General features: G+C 47.4%; 1 protein-coding gene across 1 annotated transcript; it reads left to right on the forward strand.

The window, feature by feature from the left end:
- The first annotated feature begins 2,185 nt into the window (after positions 1-2,185).
- On the forward strand, positions 2,186-7,513 carry LOC125643051 (olfactory receptor 52E8-like). Its single transcript, XM_048865244.2, has 2 exons — positions 2,186-2,250; positions 6,442-7,513. Exon 2 carries the CDS (start codon positions 6,515-6,517, stop codon positions 7,511-7,513), a length of 999 nt encoding a protein of 332 aa, XP_048721201.1. The 5' UTR covers positions 2,186-2,250; positions 6,442-6,514.
- The last annotated feature ends 7,558 nt before the right edge of the window (positions 7,514-15,071 follow it).

Here is a 15,071-nt window from a genome sequence, read left to right on the forward strand (position 1 = left end):
CCTTCCAACCCTGATATTCTAGGATTCTATGATTCTATGATTCTTCTCTTCTGCAAACTAAATAATCCCAGTTTCTTCAGCCTCTCTTCATAAGGCATATGCCCCAGCCCCTAACCATTTTCATTGACCTCCACTGGCCTCTCTCTAATTTATCCACATTTCATAGAATATCAGGGTTGGAAGGGACCCCTGAAGGTCATCTAGTCCAAAATTTAGACCATTGCAAGTTGTTTCACCTAGTTCAACATGACTTTCAGATTAACAGACAAGCACTAGAAAGTGTCATTAGAACACTCATTAGAAGGAGTGAGAACTGGCTAACTGATAGATCTCTGCAAGGCGATGTCCACGGGGAATCATTATCCAGTGTTTTTTTTTTTCTTATGGTTCACTAAGGTCCTTAAGTACCTGACTCCCACTGATGTGTGACTCCAGGAGTCCGGCTGATGAGAGGAGTTTTTTTCTACATGGGACTGTCAGCAGTGAGCCCTCTCCTAGAGCAAGATACCTAGAACAGGTCAAGGTTTTCTTGTGGGTGACCCGAGAGATGTAGGAGACCCAGATCCAAAATCTTTGCTCTACCGTATTTGGAGTAGGGACTTAAAGACAGGTCTCCTACATCCCACGTGAGCTGTGTCTTGTCTGAATTTCATTTATAAGATCCTTGGGGCAGTGGCTCTTTCTCCTTCTGTGTTTGCGAAGGGCCCAGCACAAGGGGCCCTGAACTGGAGCTGGGCCTCTGGAGGCTTCCACAACACAAATAATGATAATAAATAATCAACACAATAAACCAGGTAAATCAGTGCCTATCCCCTCTCCTTTGCCTTAACTAGAGACGAAAGTCAAACCGTGCTGGCCAGACTACAGAGTGTTAGAAACTTTAATACAGGTGGACATGGTGCCCCCTTTCAGCTTGGTCAGGAGAATTCATTCAGTCTCATTCCAGTGCTTAAAAACCCAGGTACTCTGTACTGGAGAAGTACACCCGATCAGCCAGATGAGCCGGCAGAGAGCTCAGCTGTGGCAATCCAAGAACCCTCCAGCCGAAGCACCCCCGGAAAGTCTGACTCAGACTGGAACATTAGATTTCAATGCCACCTGGCAGAGCCTGGGAGGAAATGAACCGAGAGGGAGAGAATAAATCCATTGCAAACACTAATCCAGGCTCTATCCTGCCTACAGGGTCCCCCTTGTTCCAGGGCAGCTGTGGGGGGAGGGCGAGGCCTCTGTCCCCAGGTCAAGCCCCCTGGCTGCACTCTATCCACAGGAGTATTCTGTTGGTGTTGCTTTTATTGAGTCTGTTCCCCTGAATTGACCCCCTGACTGTGATGGGTTGGCAGGTTTCTGAGTGGGAGCAGAAGTGGCGTCCTGGAGTTCACACCTCACAGGAGCTCACAAACTGCAGCTTGTTCTGAAAACCTCAGATTCACCTTCAGAGGATGGTGAAGGCTCAGGCTCCCTCTTCCTGGCTTGCCTCTGCATACCGCCCAATGAACCATCCCTGCCAGAGCGGGCGTCCATTTCCCTCTTGGCGAGATGGAAGGACCATGGTTAAGGCAGGGCAGTCAGATCTCCTGGGATCTGTCTCTCATTCTGACACTCAATCTCTGTGTCACATTGGACAATTCATGTCGCCCTGTGCCTCAGTTTACTTATCTGTATAATGGGGATACGTTCATAGTCACTTTCCTTTCCTAGGTGTTTTCAAAATCCTTCAGTGAAAGGTGCTGCACAACATGATGATAGTTACTGATGAGAATTACTGGTCTCTGATGCCTTAGACAGTCCAGTGTGCCTCCAGAAAGTGTTTGTGTCTCCCCTCAGTCATCATTCTCCAGATCTGTCTGTCTACTATCTATCCATCCCTCCTATATATCTACAGGCTATCAGATCTAGGCATTAGCCCCTGTTTTTTCCTAATTAACTATACATTTTTAATATACCCAAATAAAAAGTGCAGCCAGTTTGTCTCTGAGGACAGAGCCCAGGAGTTCTCATCTCCCTTTGGGAAGTTCCCTTAATTACTGTTTGTTCCTAAAGCTGGATAAATAGCCCAGAATTGCAGAAAGGCTTGTCTCCAGCCTGTTTACATCCAGATGCTGCTTCTCTGCTAGATGCTGAGCAAAACCCTGTGGGATTGCACAGAGCTATATTATAAACAGTGCATGCCCGTGTGTTGGCTCTCGGCTTAGGATGCTCCTGCAGATGCTGGGGTGAGAGAGGTGTGGGACACGGCTACCTGAGGGGGATTCCCAGGGAGGACACTTCCTTCTCAGGATTCACAGGTACACATCCTTTGATGAGGAGCTCACCTTCTCGACAAACCCAGGGATCTGGCTGTTAACAGGGGGGCTGTTACCTGACTTTGGTCTGCTCCTCACTGAGGCAATTATAAGAATTTGTCAGCATCAGCAAGACATCTTCTCTCCTAGCTTCATTCAAGAATTTGTCGAACTGTTATGCCTGAAACTTTATATATATTCCATCATAAGCAGATGTCCAGTGTGGTAAATTTCAGTCAAATTGCTTAGAGTTTGGCAAACTCATATGCAACTCAAAATGAGGTCTTCTAATGGAAGGTGTCAGTCCCCTTAACTACAGGTCATGCCACCAGCACCACTTTCAATGGCCAATCCACCTGTGAATCCCATTCAGCTAAACGCTTTGCTCCAATAATGTCGGTGGCAAGGAGTTCCACAGGCCAAATAGGTATTATGTAAACAATTTTCTTTTATCAGTATGATATGTTCAGACTATCAGTGTAATTGAATGTTCCCTTTGCATGTGTTATGAGACAGAGTAAACGTAAATGCTTGATCTAGTTTCTTTATCAATCGATTCATAGGGTTCAAGGCCAGAAGGGCCCATTTGATCATCCAGTCTGACTCCTGTATAACACAGGCCATTAAATTTCACCTAGTTACCCCTGTATTGGGCTCCAAAACTTGTGTTTCACAAAGCCCTCATCTACAGTAGGACTTTACATCATGAATCACAGAGCCACAGAGTGAGAAGGCACCACAAGGGTCAGCTAGTCTAACTGCCTGCCAAGATGTAGGATTTGTTGCATCCAGGACAGATGACGGTCCAGCCTCCTTTGGAAAACCTCCAGCAAAGGAGCCTCCATGTCCTCCTGAGGCGTCCGTTCCATTGCCCTCCTGTTCTCACTCTTTGGAAGTTTTTCCTGAGATTTCATCTAACGCTGCTGTGCTGTAGTTTGAACCCATTGCCTCTTGTCTTGCGCTATGTGACAAGAGGGAACATTTCTCCATCTCTTTTATGGCACCCTTTCAAGTATTCAAAGATGGCTATCATGTCCCCCTTTAATCTCCTCTTTCCATACTAAAAACACCCAGTTCCTTCAGCCTTTTTTTCGTATGCTTGGTATTCCATACCTTGGATCAGCTTTGTCTCTCGCCTCTGGATCTTTTTCCAGTTTGTCTACATCCTTTCTATACACTGCTGCCCGGAACTAAACACAAAACTCCAGCTGAGGCCTGACCAGCACCGAGTAGAAGAATACCATCCCCTCCCATGACTTGCATGTTACGCCTCTGTTAATGAAACCGAAAACTACATTTCTGTGGGTTTTCTGCAATAAGAAAAAAATCCACAGCCCTGAAAGATGTACCTAGAGCAACCTAACCTCCGTGTAGACAGCATGAGGTCAACATAAAGTTCTTCAATCAACCTAGCTACCCCCTCTCAGGGAGGTGGATTACCTGCGCAGCCGGGAGAAGCGCTAAACTGAAGCGCTACGGTAGCTGTACACTTTTAAGTGTGGACAAGCCCTCAAGCAGATCTTCCAGAAAAGTATTGAGTCTTTATCTGACATGTAGAGTCTGGGAATCCACCACTTCCCTCCACAGATTGTTCCAATGGTTAATCACGCTCAGTGTTTATTCTCTTATTATAACCCTCAGTGCTAACCATTTGCCCTTGGAATTTGTCTGGCTTCAGCTTCCAGGCACTGGATCTTGCTCTGCCTTTCTCCGCTGGATTCAAAAGCCTGTTATACCGCACAGCGTTCGCCTCTTAAACGTCTCACTTGATTGTCTTTTTGATAACGTAAGTAGCTGTAGCTCTTTAAGTCTCTCACTGTCAGGCATTTTCTCCAGCCTCAAAGCATTTTTGTGGCTCTTCTTTGCACTCTCTCCCAATTTTTCAACATCCTTTTTAAAATGTGGACCCCAGAATTGGACGCAGTTGTTTTTCACCAATACCGTTTGCAGAGCTAAAATGCTTCCCCTGCTCCAACTCTCCACTCTCCTGTTTATGCATCCAAGGATCACAACAGCCCTTTCGCCACAGCATTGCACGGAGAGCTCATGATGTGTTGGTTGTCCGCAGTGACCCCAAAATCCTTTTCAGGGCCCCTGTGTTCCATGATACTGTCCCGTAGTCTGGGGGTTGGGCCTGCATTTCTGTTCCGAGATGATAACTTGTCTTTTGACTGTATTGCGATGCTCCAGATCAATCGGTGTGGCTGCCCTGGCTGCCTTATTGTAACTGCTCGGCCAATCTTTCCGTTGTACCCAATTTTTTTCTGCAGTGATTGTCTATTTGCTTCCAGATCACTGATCAAAATATTCAATCGCATCAGGCGTAGAACTGATCCCCACAGAACCCCACTAGAAACAGCCCCATTTGGTGACAATGGCCCACTGGCAACTGCTTTCTGAGATCTGCCATCTTTTAATCCATTTTATATGTGCTTCACTGGTACTGTAGTGTGTTCATTTTTATCTGAATGTTTTCCCTTACATAATTAAATACCTCAGAGAAATCAGCCTCTTGCATCTGTGCAGTTTCCTTGATCAGCTAAACATACTCTCATGGAAGGACGAGATTGGGTTTATTTGACAAGACTGGTTTTCCACAAACCCTGTTATTGTCTGACATTAATTATATTCCTAAACGTTTTTGTTAACTAATCCCATACCAGCATTTCCATTGTCTCCTAGCCTTGTCAAATCTTTTTTTTAAACTTTCCCTTCTTTTCTATGCTTTACAGTTAACACAGAACTGTCCTGTATTTACCTTTTTTCTATTGGGGGGCTCTACTCTTGCCTGATTGTGTGCATCTGCTTCCAAACGAGAAGTGTGGTTGATTGGTCAGTTCGTAACTCTGGTGTTCGGAAGTCTAAGGCTCTACCGTGCACGCTCTTTAACACGCTCCTTGACTGCTAATGGACTGGAAAATATTTCATCACCTCATGTGATATATGTATATCATAAAGGTTCTTTCTAGATGCAGAACTAAACTATATCTTGAATACATCTGCCTTTTTTCAACTTTAACCCGTTTCTTTTCACCCACTAGGATTTGGCTTAAACCTTTTCTAGGATTTCTTTTGATTTTTCCTCAATTTTTTTACATCTCTTATCAATTTTCATAGCTTCCAATATGTATCGCTTGCTATCTATTTTCCCTTTATCCCATTAGTTCTATATCGCTCCCCCCCCCCCCCGCCCCCCGCCCGTTTTTGCTGCCTTCACTTTGCCACTGAACTGGGTTTCTAGCCAAAGTTGGGCACTTTTTGATTGTGGAATTGAGGATTTTTAACTCTCTAAAGAACACTTTTTAAAGAGCTACCAATTTTCATTCTCATTTCCCCGTCTATATTTTTTCCTCCCAATCAGTTTTGCTGATAATTTGCTGCAGCTTTGGGGAATTAGCCCTTTCAAAGCACTAAGTGTCTACAGCTATTACTGGTTGGGAACTGTTCTCTGTTTGTCCATTTTAATGTACTCACTTCCATTCTTTATTTTTCTCTCATCTATCAAATGCTCCCTTCTTTGTCTCTTCTCTAAATTAAATAGTCCCAGAATTTTCATTCTGTCCACATATGGCAACCTCCCCCATTCTCATATCTTGTCTTGGAAACCCCCTTTTTATTTGCTCTGTTTTTCATAGAGACTGGGGACCAAACCTGAGTGCATGTCCAGTGCAGGTTATTCGCCACCCCATTCCTTTCACATTTAAACATTGTCATTGTTTTAGTCACTGCTGAGAATGAGCAAATGTTTCCATGGAGCTGCTATCAATGATACACAGGGTTTTTTTGCCCCAGTGGTCTGTAGCAGTTGGGATGTTTCCCCCGGCACATGTCTTGGCAAAGGTTTGGATTATTTTCACTCTCAGATTTTGAGCCACTGTGGGAATGGGAAAATCCCTACAGCAGAGGCCCACTAGCCTGGGTCTCATTGCATTTCCTGCTGATGCCTAATAATGTTACCCACACCACAGTGTGTAAGAATTATTGATGCATAGAGTACAACAATATATGGAATATGCATTAACAGGGTCAGTTGTTCATAATTCATTTCCTTGAGTTGTGAAATAACCATTTATCAGTGTGTGAAGAGTGACAAATCTGCTTCACCCATGAGAACACCTCCAGGAGTTCATGTTACATCTCATATTACCTTTGTCTCTCCATCCAGGAATATTTCCTGCAACCATCACCCTAGAGCTTGAGCGCATACAGGAAGTCAGGGGAACGTATGGTACATGCAGGAGACACCGTTCTGCCTCAGAGTTGGACACCTTCTCCCCTACTCCATGTCAGATTCCAATACAACCGACTTCACCAACCCCTCCACCTTCATCCTGCTGGGCATTCCTGGCCTGGAGGCAGCCCATGTCTGGATCTCCATCCCCTTCTGCACCATGTACATCATAGCCATCTTGGGGAATTTCACCATCCTATTCATTGTGAAGATGGAGCCGAGCCTCCATGGGCCCATGTATTATTTCCTCTGCATGCTGGCCATCAGCGACCTGGTCCTGTCTACATCCATCCTACCCAAAACACTGAGCATCTTCTGGTTCAATTCCAGGGAGATCGATTTCAGTGCCTGCCTCACCCAGATGTACTTTATTCACTGCTTCTCAACGATGGCATCTGGGATTCTTGTGGCCATGGCTTTTGATCGCTACGTGGCCATCTGTGACCCCCTGAGATATTCCACCATCCTGACAAACCCCCTGGTGGCCAAGATCGGCCTGGCCGTGGTGCTGCGTGGCAGCATACTCGTACTGCCCACTTCCTTCCTGGCGAGGAGGTGGACATATTGCAGAACCAACATCATCCCCCACGCATACTGCGAGCACATGGCTGTGGTGAAACTGGCCTGCACTGACATCCACATCAGTAGTTACTATGGCCTCTCTGTGGTATTCTTTGTGACTGGTCTCGATGTGTTTTTTATCACTGTGTCCTATATCCAAATCCTCAGGGCCATCTTCAGCCTCCCCACAAAGGACACCCAACTTAAGAGTTTGGGAACCTGCAGCTCCCACCTCTGTGCCATTTTAGCCTTTTACATCCCAGCTCTCTTTTCCTTCCTCACGCAGCGGTTTGGCCACAATATGGCCCTGCATTTCCATGTTCTCATGGCCAATGTGTCCTTCCTGGTGCCCCCCATGCTAAACCCCATCATCTACGGGGTGAGGACCAGACAGATCCGGGACAGGCTATTCCGTTTCTTTTCTCATAAAGGGACCTAAAGTTTTCTGCTGCTGCTCTGTTCTCAGTCCGAGCTCCATGCAGAGCTGGCTGGGGACAAGGTGTTGGGCCCCCTTCCCTGAATCACTGTTTGTACAGTACTAGTGACATTCAATCCTTTCCTGACCACACTATTCTGTGTCAGACTGACAAACTAGGAAATGGGTCTGTGTACAACTCATTAACTCATAGGGTGGCCACACGTCTAATTGCTGGTAACTGGACTTTGAAGCTCTGCCCAAAGCCCCATCTCTTCCCATGGGTCACTCATCTTCTTCCCCTTCCCCATCAGTTGCTGGATTGTCTCCACCTCACCATATCTTGCTGCAGGGACTTCATTTCAGATTTTGGTGTGTGTGTGGGGGGGGGACAACTTTAACTGTGATCCCCGGGGGTACTTAGGTAGTTGAAAATTCTAGGGTTTTGGCAGATAACTTGGCAATTAGCTGACAGGAGCAGTGTTTCTAATTCCTACATAAAAGAAAGAAAATTAAAGTAATAATAAATCTACTAATCTCTCATATAAACATGTTTGACATCTTGTGGCAAGTCACTTAAGGACACTTAAGGACCACTTTCCCCATATCGGCAGCTCCAGTTATCTCATCATAGAAGGCTATGAGGTTGGTGAGGCATGACTTGCCTTTTGTGAATCCATATTGACTGTTCCTGATTAACTTCCCCCTCCTCCAAGTGCTTCAAAATAGATTCCTTGAGGACCTGCCCCATGTTTTTTTTTCAGGTGAGGCTGCCTGGTCTGTAGTTCGCCAGTTTCTCCTTCACTTTTTAAAAGATGGGCACTATATTGCCTTTTTCCAATTGTCCTCAACCTGTCCCGATCACCACAAATTTTGAAAGATAATGGCCAATGGCTCTGCAACTCCCTCAGCACCCTTGGATGTATTGCATCCAGCCCCATGTGCATATCCAGCTTTTCTAAATAGTCGTCAACTAGTTCTTTCACCATGGAGGGCTGCTCACCTCCTCCCCATACTGTGTTGTAGAGGGCAGCAGTCTGGGGGCTGACCTTGTCTTGGAAGAACGAAGGAAAAAAAGCATTGAGGACTTCAGCCTTTTCCCTAGGTTGCCTCCCCCATTCAGTAAGGGTCCCACGCTTTCCCTGACCACCTTCTTGTTGCTAACATACCTTTAGAAACCCTTCTTGTTACTCTTCACATCCCTTGCCAGCTGCAACTCCAATTTCCTTTGGCTTTCCTGATTACACAGCTCTCTCCTCCCTGGGCTGCTCCCCGGCCCCTCTGGCTCCGGTTGGCACTGCTCCACTCCCCGCTCAGCCTGGGCCCCTTCTCCTTAGCAGTAGGGGTGCACAAAGAATCACAGGAAATCTGGTTCATTTGCTACCAGTGGCATTGAGTAGCAATCATCGATGAGCACTGAATTTCTTGTATTCCTTTCAACCTGCCCAGACCTGAAATGTGGCAATCAGGGTGTGGCAAGATATGTAGATTACATGGCTTTGAGGGACCCTGTTCTGACCTCCTGCATCCCACAGCCATAGGGTTGCCCTTCATTAATTCCCATTTGAACTAGAGCTGATCTTTGAGAAAAAAAAATCCCATCTTGATTGCCAGTTGTCAAGGCTGTTTGCCCGCTCTGACATTTCGAGTGCAGGAGGTGGGGGCCTGCAAAAGACCTTAAAAATACTTCCCACTAAAGGCTTGCCTTAAAACTCCCCAAGGTTACAGATTCCCTGGCCTTGGTCTGTTATCACTGCCACCACCCAAATGCAAAAACCTTCCTGAGAACCCAGGAAAGCGCGCTTGGGAATTCCTTCCTGTGTGGTGCCCGCAAGCTCTTTTGTCCCACCCCCTGGAGAGAGCATGAAAAAACCAACCAGCTGTTGATACCATCTGAAAAGTATGGAACATTAGTTCCACTCAGTAATTCGGCTGAGCAGAATTAGGCACGTGCACACAGAACTTCCTCCTTTAACTCCATCCTCTTTGGAACCCCCCTTCAGGTAACTGAAGGCTGCTATCAAATCTACCCCCTACTCTTCTCTTCTGCAAACTAAATAATCCCAGTTTCTTCAGCCTCTCTTCATAAGGCATGTGCCCCAGCCCCCTAATCATTTTTGTTGCCCTCCGCTGGACTCTTTCTAATTTGTCCACATTTAGACCATTGCCAGTTGTTTGACCTCATTCCACATGACATTCAGATTAATAGACTAGCACTAGACAGTGTCATTAGAGCACTCATTAGATGGAGTGAGAACTGGCTAACTGATAGATCTCAGCAAGGCGATGTCCACGGGGAATCATCATCCAGTGGATTTTTTCTCATGGTTCACTAAGATCCTTAAGTACCTAATTCCCACTGATGTGTGACTCCATCACATGAGAGGAGGCTATTTCTACATGGGACTGTCAGCTGTGAGACCTCTCCGAGAGCGAGATGCCTAGAACAGGTCAGAGTTTTCTTGTGGGTGACCCGAGAGACGTAGGAGACCCAGATCAAAATCTTTGCTCTTCCGTATTTGGAGTAGGGACTTGAAGACAGGTCTCCCACACCCCACGTGAGCACCCTGAGCAGTAGGAAATGAGAATTTCAGGTGGGGCCCTCAGTGCCTCCGGCTGGAGCTGTACAATTTAGTACAAAAAAACCTTTAGTGGATTAGGGATTTGAATCTGGGTCTCCGACATTCCACGTGAGGGTGCTAAGCGACTGGTCTATGGGATATTCTGGGGGTGCAAATACATACACACATGGGCATGTTAACACACACATACCCACACGCGCACTCAGAGCGATGCACATGCACAAACACAGGTGCACGCACACACACACACACACGGACACACTTGTACATACACACATTCCCGAACTGCAAGGCCTCACGCAGGAGGCATGATCTGAGAATGCCTAACGGATCAGGCCTGCAGGGGGGATGGGCAGGGGAACAGCATGTTGGAGACCCCCAGCGGAATTGAGGCCTGAGCGAAGACTCTGAGCAGCTCGTTAGCTGGGGAGCAGCGTCAGCCCCCAGGTTGCTTTGTGCCGGCTACTGGTGGAATCTGCGGCGCCTTCAGGGTTAGACAGCAGCTGAGCCGGGGTTTGAGAAAGGCATTAGCACCTACATACAATATTTTCCCAAGAGCCTTTGTGGATCTAGCCTGGAAGCCTTTTTGAAAGATGCTTTAGACAAACAGAAGTTAAGGTTCAAAGCCAAGGGGACTAGCTGGCTACATTGGAGGAAACAGTCTAGTTCACGGATGTCCACCTTTCACCTTTCAAGAACTCTTTCCTCCTGTATTTGTCTAAGGAGCAGGGTCCCTGCAGAAAGCTTATGCTCAAATAAATTTGTTAGTCTCCAAGGTGCCACAAGTACTCCTTTTCTTTTTGTGAATACAGACTAAGACGGCTGCTGCTCTGAAACCTGCAGAAAAACAGTTTTTTATCTGTTCTTCGCATCCTCTAGTGGGTCTAGTGTCCCAGCTGCTTGCCCTGCTAGAACCCAGGCAATGCCCCTTGCTTAGGTGGCTAGCAGCTCTCGCACCATGGTGGGAGGAGAACATGGTGTGATGCTGTATGATTGAATATGACCATTTTATCATTGCTACCACGGTTATACAATTGCAACAAATGTTGTACAAAGTATGTCCTGTCAGGTGTCAGTGGGTAAGTTATGATTTGCTAAATATGATGATCCTGTTTATATGCATGTATCACCTTTGTATCTGAAGTTATTAATATTGGCCAGGGTCTTGTATCTTATACATGTGTTGTATTCTTGGGTAAAACCCCTCACATAGAATTTATATGAAGGCCACACATCTATGTGTTGATGGCCCTTCAAGGACACTTAGCTCTCACAATGGGCCATCGAAGAAACACACTCAGCAAAAATACGGGCAACATCTGCCCCCATGAGGCACTGAAATATATAAGGACATGTGGTATGCTCAGGTGACCCTGGACTCCCTCTTGGGCCTGTAACTTTCCACAAACAGAGACAGTGATTTTTGTTTGGGACAGTAAAATTCCATGCACAGAGCAGAGGATATAAAAGGACCTCTGAGACATCCCCACCTTGTCTTAATATCCTCCTTCAGTTCTCTGGTTTGGATTTCTATCAAGGAAGTTCTGAAGAAGGACTAATGATCCCCAACCTGTTTGGGTGATTCCACAGAGACTTTTGCAAGTGAGCAGTTTATTCCTTCACTGCTGTGGTCCTGGTCTCTGAACACTGAAACATCACTTGGATGTATCTGATCTCTCAACCATTTATAGCTCTTCTTCTTTTATTTTATTTTTAACGCTTTAATATTTAATTGCTAAGGGATTGGCAGTGTCACGATTATTGGATAAGATCTGAGTTATATATTGACCTGGCTAAGTGGTTGATCTCTTGAGGTTAGAATGAGTCTATACGTGGTGAATCTGACCGCTCATCATGGAGTCCAGTATCTGGGTGGTGAGCCGAGTGCTGGGATACCTCAGGAGACTGCAATTGTGGCTTCCAGTTAATCAGTGTGGTGAGACAGAAGTTAACATTTGTTGCCATAGGCGGCGAGTTATATGGGCCCGTGGTGCCCAGGCACCAGGAATATTCCTGGCCCTGGGGCCTGGCTCCAACAAAGTTCAGGGCCAAGTCTCTCTCCTGGCCCCACCTGCCATCCCCCGCACGTTCCCTGGGGTGTCCCCCTAGCCCACCTGCCGCCCCTGGGCGATTTAACATGGCCCAGGATGCCCCAGCTGCCAGCACCAGCAGCGCAGTGGAGCTGAGCGGCTTCCTGCACGCTCGCTGCAGGTGGATGCTGGCCCATCCCTGCAGTCCGGGGGCGGCTGTGTCTCCACGTGCTGCCCCTGCTCTGAGCACCCCTGCAGCCAACGGGAAGCTGCGGGGAAGGTGCCTGGGGGCAGCAGTGCATGGAGACCCCCGGCCCACCCTACCTGAGAGCCGCTGCCGGAGGGGGTGCTCCAGATAAGCACCGAATCCCCCACCCTCTTCCAGAGCCTGTACCCACATCGCCTCCCCCCACACCTCCTGCACCCCCACTTGCTCCTGACACACTCCCTCCCACCCCCAAATTCCCACCTGCACCCTCACCCCCTCCCTCCCACCCTTCTTGCACCCAAACTCCCTCCCAGAGCCTGCACTCCTCACCCCCTCCTGCATTTCCACCCCTACCCAGAGCCTGCAACCAGGACCCAAATTCTCTCCTAGAGCCTGCACCCCAGAACCCCTCCCCGACCTAAAGTCCCTCCCGGAGCCTGACCTCTCCCCCCTTCTGCACCCAAACTCCCTCCCAGAGCCTGCACCATGAACCCCTTGTGCACCTCAGTTCCCTGCCCCAGCCCAGAGCCTTCACCCCAACTCCGTCCGAGAGCCTGCATCCTCCTGCACCCAAACTCCCTCCCAGAGCCTTAGGAAGTTGGTGGGGAGAGCTTGGAGGGGGGCAGGCTCTGGGCATTCTGGGCACCACCACAATTTGTACAAACCTGCCACCCCCGTTTGTTGCGGGCTTGGTAGAATCTGTGGATAGAACAATCACCAGTCCAGGGTGGGGCTGCCCCATTTCTCAGCAGGTTGCCTGAATCTGGCATCCTCAGCTGCGTCCCACTGAGGCGCGGTGACATATGGGCACCACTGACACAGACTATTGCTCACTACTGCCAGGACTCTCTTAGACCTGACAGGTATGGTCCATGCAGCAGCACAGAGGCCTGGTGCAGATCTCCGTTGCTTTCTCTAGTGAGGGGATCTCCCCTGATTTCAGTGGGGCTGCACCTACTTCCACCAACTAAGGATTTAGCCCAAATAATTTAACTAGAGAGAAAGAATCATCAGAGACCAGTGAGCTGGGATTGAAGAGTCCCAGCTCTGCCACAGATTCACTGGGTGACCTTGGGCAAGTCAGATTCGCACTCTGAGCCACAGCCTCTCCATCTATTAAATGGAGATTATTATTATTAATGATTTCCAGTGCACTGATACCAAAAGGTTCTAATCAGGGCCTTCGAGGGTGCACGCTGTAGAGTTCTAGGCACTGTGTGCTCCCTGGTAAACAAACAAGACAAGGCTGAAGACTGAGCTGTGTGGAAACCTGTTTTAGCGGCCATAGTGTTTAGCTGTTTCATTAATATATTTGTCCTTGTCAAGGTTCCTCCCCCACTCTGAACTCTAGTGTACAGATGTGGGGACCTGCATGAAAAACCTCCTAAGCTTATCTTTACCAGCTTAGGTCAAAACTTCCCCAAGGTACAAAAAATTCCACCCGTTGTCCTTGGATTGGCCGCTACCACCACCAACTAATACTGGTTACTGGGGAAGAGCTGTTTGGACGCGTCTTTCCCCCCAAAATACTTCCCAAAACCTTGCACCCCACTTCCTGGACAAGGTTTGGTAAAAAGCCTCACCAATTTGCCTAGGTGACTACAGACCCAGACCCTTGGATCTTAAGAACAATGAACAATCCTCCCAACACTTGCACCCCCCCTTTCCTGGGAAATGTTGGATAAAAAGCCTCACCAATTTGCATAGGTGACCACCGACCCAAACCCTTGGATCTGAGAACAATGAAAAAGCATTCAGTTTTCTTACAAGAAGACTTTTAATAAAAATAGAAGTAAATAGAAATGAAGAAATCCCCCCTGTAAAATCAGGATGGTAGATATCTTACAGGGTAATTAGATTCAAAAACATAGAGAACCCCTCTAGGCAAAACCTTAAGTTACAAAAAAGATACACAGACAGAAATAGTTATTCTATTCAGCACAATTCTTTTCTCAGCCATTTAAAGAAATCATAATCTAACACATACCTAGCTAGATTACTTACTAAAAGTTCTAAGGCTCCATTCCTGGTCTATCCCCGGCAGAAAAAAACAGCATATAGACAGACACACAGACCCTTTGTTTCTCTCCCTCCTCCCAGCTTTTGAAAGTATCTTGTCTCCTCCTTGGTCATTTTGTTCAGGTGCCAGCAAGGTTACCTTTAGCTTCTTAACCCTTTACAGGTGAGAGGAGCTTTCCCCTGGCCAGGAGGGATTTCAAAGGGGTTTACCCTTCCCTTTATATTTATGACAGTCCTGTTTAAGAAGGACAGCAACTCCACTGATCATGACACACAAATAGCCTCAGTGCGTCTATCACAACTAAGAGGAGGGGTGGGGTGTGGGTCAGGATTCCCTATTCTCACCTCTACCACTGACTTATTGTGTGGCTTTGGGTAAATCAGTTTATCACTATGTGGCTCAGTCCCTCCAAGACACGGGGATAATACTGCCTAGCAGCCTAGCTAAAGAGCTTCTAGATGTAGTAACCAGAAGTGTCATGCAGAGCGTATGTAAGACTCAGCTTCACAGTTCAGCTTCAGCCCCTGGGCAATGGGTGTACCTGCAGTTCCAGGTAAGGTGCCGTGTACATGTGTAAATACCCGGCTAATGGCAGGTGGGCTGTTTATCTCCCTCCCTATGAGCTACCACATCCACCCCGGCCTCTGCCCAGCATCCCGTCTTCCCAGCTAACGCGAGGGCTTACCCTTCCACCTCTCTCAGCTCTTGTCCTCCTAGCTTCAAAGCTGATTCCTTGCCTTGC

The sequence above is a fragment of the Caretta caretta genome, chromosome 1, assembly GCF_965140235.1.
Source record: "Caretta caretta isolate rCarCar2 chromosome 1, rCarCar1.hap1, whole genome shotgun sequence".
Taxonomy (NCBI): Eukaryota; Metazoa; Chordata; order Testudines; family Cheloniidae; genus Caretta; species Caretta caretta.